The sequence below is a fragment of the Thunnus albacares genome, chromosome 5 (genome assembly GCF_914725855.1).
Source record: "Thunnus albacares chromosome 5, fThuAlb1.1, whole genome shotgun sequence".
Classification (NCBI taxonomy): Eukaryota; Metazoa; Chordata; class Actinopteri; order Scombriformes; family Scombridae; genus Thunnus; species Thunnus albacares.
In genome coordinates, this window is record NC_058110.1 from 36,113,753 (window position 1) to 36,118,752 (window position 5,000).

The window sequence follows — 5,000 nt, forward strand, 5'->3', positions numbered from 1 at the left end:
CGGGAAACTCAAATAATCTGAAATGAATTAAATTAAGTCATTGTGTTCCAGTTAAAGCGTGAAAAGAGTCTCAGGTTCTGGTTTACAGCTGCGGCGTCACAGAGCAGCGAACTGAAACTAAGAACGAGAAGAGAAACTAAACCAAACCACAGAGACACATGATCACATGATCACATGATCACATGATCACAGACGGTCAGGTTACAGTCGCTTCACTCTGACGTCACTCGTCAGAATATATATGAATATTAGTTTCATAGAGATATTGTAACAGTTATGTGTTGGGGATGTTCTCCAGAGATAAAACTGAGCTACTGACACATGCAAAGTGTTTCCAAAGAGACTCTCCAGAACCTGTTGTTCCTCTTCTCCTTTAAAATAGGCAATAAATGAAAAGTGCAAATCAATAATCACCTCTGAAGTTCTTCCCTACATGTTCCAGGCTGTGCTGTCTGTGTGTTCTGGGTGTATAAATAGGTAGAGGTCTGTCTGCAACGAGCTGATGAGTAAAGTTTGATCTCAGTAGTCAGCGCAGTCGTCTCTGATCTGAGACTCCAGTTAGAGACCCGGTGTGGGGACCAACTTCATAAGGTAGTTTATTCATGAACACTTATTATAACACTTTAATTATATAAAATTAAAAGTGTCATAAAAACAAAAAACAGGATTTTTAAGCCTCTTTACACTTTTATTCAAATACAAATACAAATACAAATACAAATACTGGGATCTCTGCACATCCCTGACATATATATATAAAATTGTCACATTTGAAAACCTGGAATCAGCATCGACTCGTCCTACAAGCTGAAATATTGGATCATTTGAACATTTATTGAAATGAAAGCATGTGAGAAATTTAGAGGGAAAAATCACTATTTGGTGGAGCTGTTAACAACTCATAGACATGTGAAATGTGACCCCGACTACACACTGCTTTTTGTAAGATGTCAAAAGCCAAAAAGGTTGGAAACCACTGGTTTCATCTTTAACAATGTGTTGTATTTTAAAAGCTTGTTATATTATCCATTGTGTCAAATCTTCATCTGAAAAGTAACTAAAGCTGTCAAATAAATGTAGTGGAGTAGAAAGTACAATATTTCCCTCTGAAATGTAGAAAGTAGCATCACATGGAAATACTCATTAAAGTACAAGTACCTCAAACCTGTACTACAGTACAGTACTTGAGTAAATGTACTTAGTTACTTCATTCTAACTGTTGGCTTCACTCTGAACGTGACGCTTCACAACTGCTAGAAACTCTTTTTCCTTCAGATTCAACAGGTTGTGAAGTTGAAGCTGCAGTTCCCCGGTGTGATTCAGGCTCGGTGTGATTCAGGCTCGGTGTGATTCAGGCTCGGTGTGATTCAGGCTCGGTGTGATTCAGGCTCGGTGTGAACATCGTCTGTCTTGATTCAGACGTTGCTGTTACGAGTCTTTTTCTCTCTCTGTGGTTCGTGTCCTCACTGGTGTGTTTGTGTTTGTGTTTGTCCGCAGACGAAGGTGGGTCACTTTGCGTCTCAGTTTCTCGGTTACCAGCAGCACGACAGCCAGGAGCTGCTGTCCTTCCTGCTGGACGGGCTGCACGAGGACCTGAACCGAGTCAAAAACAAAGAGTACATCGAACTGCGGGACGCCGAGGGACGACCCGACCAGGTCAGCCGCTGCTCGCCTCGGTTTACGTCGTCACGTTCAAACCGCCGCAGATCTCTCACAACAACTTCTCTCTCCGTTTCCGCCCCGACAGGAAGTGGCCGAGGAGGCGTGGCGTAACCACCGCCGGCGGAACGACTCCGTGATCGTCGACACGTTCCACGGCCTCTTCAAGTCCACGCTCGTCTGTCCTGAGTGCCGCAAGGTGTCGGTGACCTTTGACCCCTTCTGCTACCTGAGCGTCCCACTTCCTGTCAGCAAGGAGCGCGTCATGGAGGTCTTCTTCGTCTCTCTGGACCCTTACGCCAAACCTGTGCAGGTAGCTGGAAACACCTGACCTTAAATATGCAGCAGACATCAGTATGGACTCAAACTCATTATTAATTTCATTATTGATTCATCTGTTGATTATTTTCTGGGTTCATTGATTTGTTGTTTGGATCAGTTTACTGTCACAGAGACTCAAGAAACCAGAAAATATTCACATTTAACGAGCTGCAATCAGAGAAATTAGACTTTTATTTCTTAGAAAAATTACTCAAAACAATTAATCAATTATCAAAATACTTGGTGATTAATTTAATAGTTGGCAACTAATTGATTAACTGATGAAACGTTGCAGCTCTGACTTTATGTTCCAACTCTGCAACACTGTTAAGATGTTAACATGGACCTGATATAACATGCTGTCTCTTTTTCTCTGTGTGTGTGTGTGTGTGTGTGTGTGCGTGTGTGTGTGTGTGTGTGTGTGTGTGTGTGTGTGTGTGTGTGTGTGTGTGTGTGTGTGTGTGTGTGCGTGTGTGTGTGTGCGTGTGCGTGCGTGCGTGCGTGTGTGTGTGTGTGTGCAGCATCGTGTTGTGGTTCCTAAATCAGGAAAGGTGTCTGACCTCTGCTCGGCTCTGTCAGAGTTGACCAACATACCTGCTGCACAGGTCAGTGTGTGTTTTTGTGTGTGTGTTTGTGTGTGTGTGTGTGTGTGTGAGATGTAGATGGTTAATTAATACATGTTATCAAACTGTTGAATGATTAAAAACCAGTAATCAGCTGTTAGTTATAGGTTTAGATAAATTCAGTCTGTGGATGTATTTTGTAAACCTGTGAGTCAGGACTGGTGAATTATGAGTGTGTGTGTGTGTGTGTGTTTGTGTAACTTCAGTGTAATACACACCACAGCACTTGTTCTCTATATAATCTATATAATCTATTGCATATTCACCATCGTCACAGTGTCGACTGTGTGAAGAGTTTTAACATGTGGACTCATTATTGATCCCTGCAGGGAACCAATTGTAAAAAAAAAAAAAAAAAGAGGCTATAATTATTGAATGATAATTGATCATTTTCTTGATTAAACTTTTGGTTTATAAAAGGCCAGAAAATAGTGAAAAATGTTCCTAATTTCAAAGCATTAAATCATGTTTGAGGGGCTGAAAACAGCTAATTTCTGTCATTTTTGCTCAAATAATTACTAAATTGATTTTTGGATGATTCATTTCTGTTAATTGACACAATGATTAATGGACCAACGGGGAAGGCAGGTGTTAAGTGTTTGTGTGTGTTTCAGATGGTGGTAGCGGATGTGTTCAACCATCGGTTTTATAAGATCTACCACGCTGACGAGTCTCTGAGCTGCATCCTGGACCGAGACGACATCTTTGTGTACGACGTTTCAACGTTTTAGCAACTTTTCTTGTAGTTTCAGTGGGTTTGAGCTGCAGGTTTGACTGAGGCTGCTGTGTGTTCAGGTACGAGCTGAGCGTGCTGGAGGAGCAGCAGCAGCAGGAGGAGCAGCAGCAGGAGCAGCAGCAGGAGGAGCAGCAGGAGGAGCAGCAGCAGCAGCAGGAGCAGCAGCAGGAGGAGCAGCAGCAGGAGGAGCAGCAGGAGGAGCAGGTGCTGCTGGCGCTCTACCTGAGAGAACGCTCCCACTACAGAGACTACGGCTCCGGCAGCAGCTCGTACGGCACGTCGCTGTTCGGACACCCGCTGCTGCTCAACGTACCGCGCAGCAGCTGCAGCAGAGACGACCTGTACAACCTGTTCCTGCAGAGACTGGCGTACGCTGCACACACACACACACACACACACACACACACATATACATACACACACACACACATGCACACACACACACACATACACATATACATACACACACACACACACACACACACACACACACACACACACACACACACACATATACACATATACATACACACACACACACACACACATACACATATACATACACACACACACACACACACACACACACACACATACACATATACATACACACACACACACACACACACACACACACACACATATACACATATACATACACATATACATACACACACACACACACACACACACACACACACACACATATACACATATACATACACACACACACACACACACATACACATATACATACACACACACACACACACACACACACACACACATACACATATACATACACACACACACACACACACACACACACATATACACATATACATACACATATACATACACACACACACACACACACACACACACACACACACACACACACATATACACATATACATACACATATACATACACACACACACACATGCACACATGCACACACACACACACACACACATATACACATATACATACACACACACACACACACATATACACATATACATACACACACACACACACACATATACACATACATACACACACACACATATACACATATACATACACACACACATATATACACATACACACACACACACACACATACACACACATATACACACACACACACACGTTTTGTACAGAAAACATTTAAAAACAATTTAATTTTTTATAATATGAATATATTTGAACATTTTAATCCCTGCTGTTCTTCATGTTACTGAGGTGTGTGTGTGTGTGTGTGTGTGTGTGTGTGTGTGTGTGTGAGCAGGCGTTATGTGCGACCTCCTGACCCCTCTGAGGAGCTGGAAGAGGAAGAGGAGGAAGACGACGATGAAGAGGAGCTGTACAAGACTCAGACTAATGGCATCAGTGATGGTATCGTTTCTCTCACATTCAGCTCCGACCAGTTCAGACCAGTTTGAGTCATGTTCAGACTGAAATCAGCCCAGTTAGAGTCCTGTTAGAGCCCAGTTAGAGTCCAGTTAAGGTCCAGTTAGAGTCCAGTTAGAGTCCTGTTAGAGCCCAGTTAGAGTCCAGTTAAGGTCCAGTTAGAGTCCAGTTAGAGTCCAGTTAGAGTCCTTCTGCTTCTTCTTCTGCTTCTTCTTCTTCTGCTTCTTCTTCTTCTGCTTCTTCTT

General features: G+C 42.8%; 2 protein-coding genes across 2 annotated transcripts in view; one reads left to right on the forward strand and one right to left on the reverse strand.

The window, feature by feature from the left end:
- LOC122981723 overlaps positions 1–5,000 on the reverse strand; it is a 930,226-nt gene that overhangs the window by 774,496 nt on the left and 150,730 nt on the right. The gene's annotated exons all lie outside the window — the stretch shown is intronic.
- Positions 1–5,000, forward strand: part of usp11 (ubiquitin specific peptidase 11) — a 21,113-nt gene that overhangs the window by 7,638 nt on the left and 8,475 nt on the right. Inside the window, exons 9-14 of the mRNA XM_044350439.1 lie at positions 1,498–1,656; positions 1,748–1,972; positions 2,502–2,585; positions 3,218–3,312; positions 3,399–3,707; positions 4,634–4,740. Coding sequence (XP_044206374.1) covers positions 1,498–1,656; positions 1,748–1,972; positions 2,502–2,585; positions 3,218–3,312; positions 3,399–3,707; positions 4,634–4,740 — 979 coding nt within the window. The remainder of the gene's footprint in view (positions 1–1,497; positions 1,657–1,747; positions 1,973–2,501; positions 2,586–3,217; positions 3,313–3,398; positions 3,708–4,633; positions 4,741–5,000) is intronic.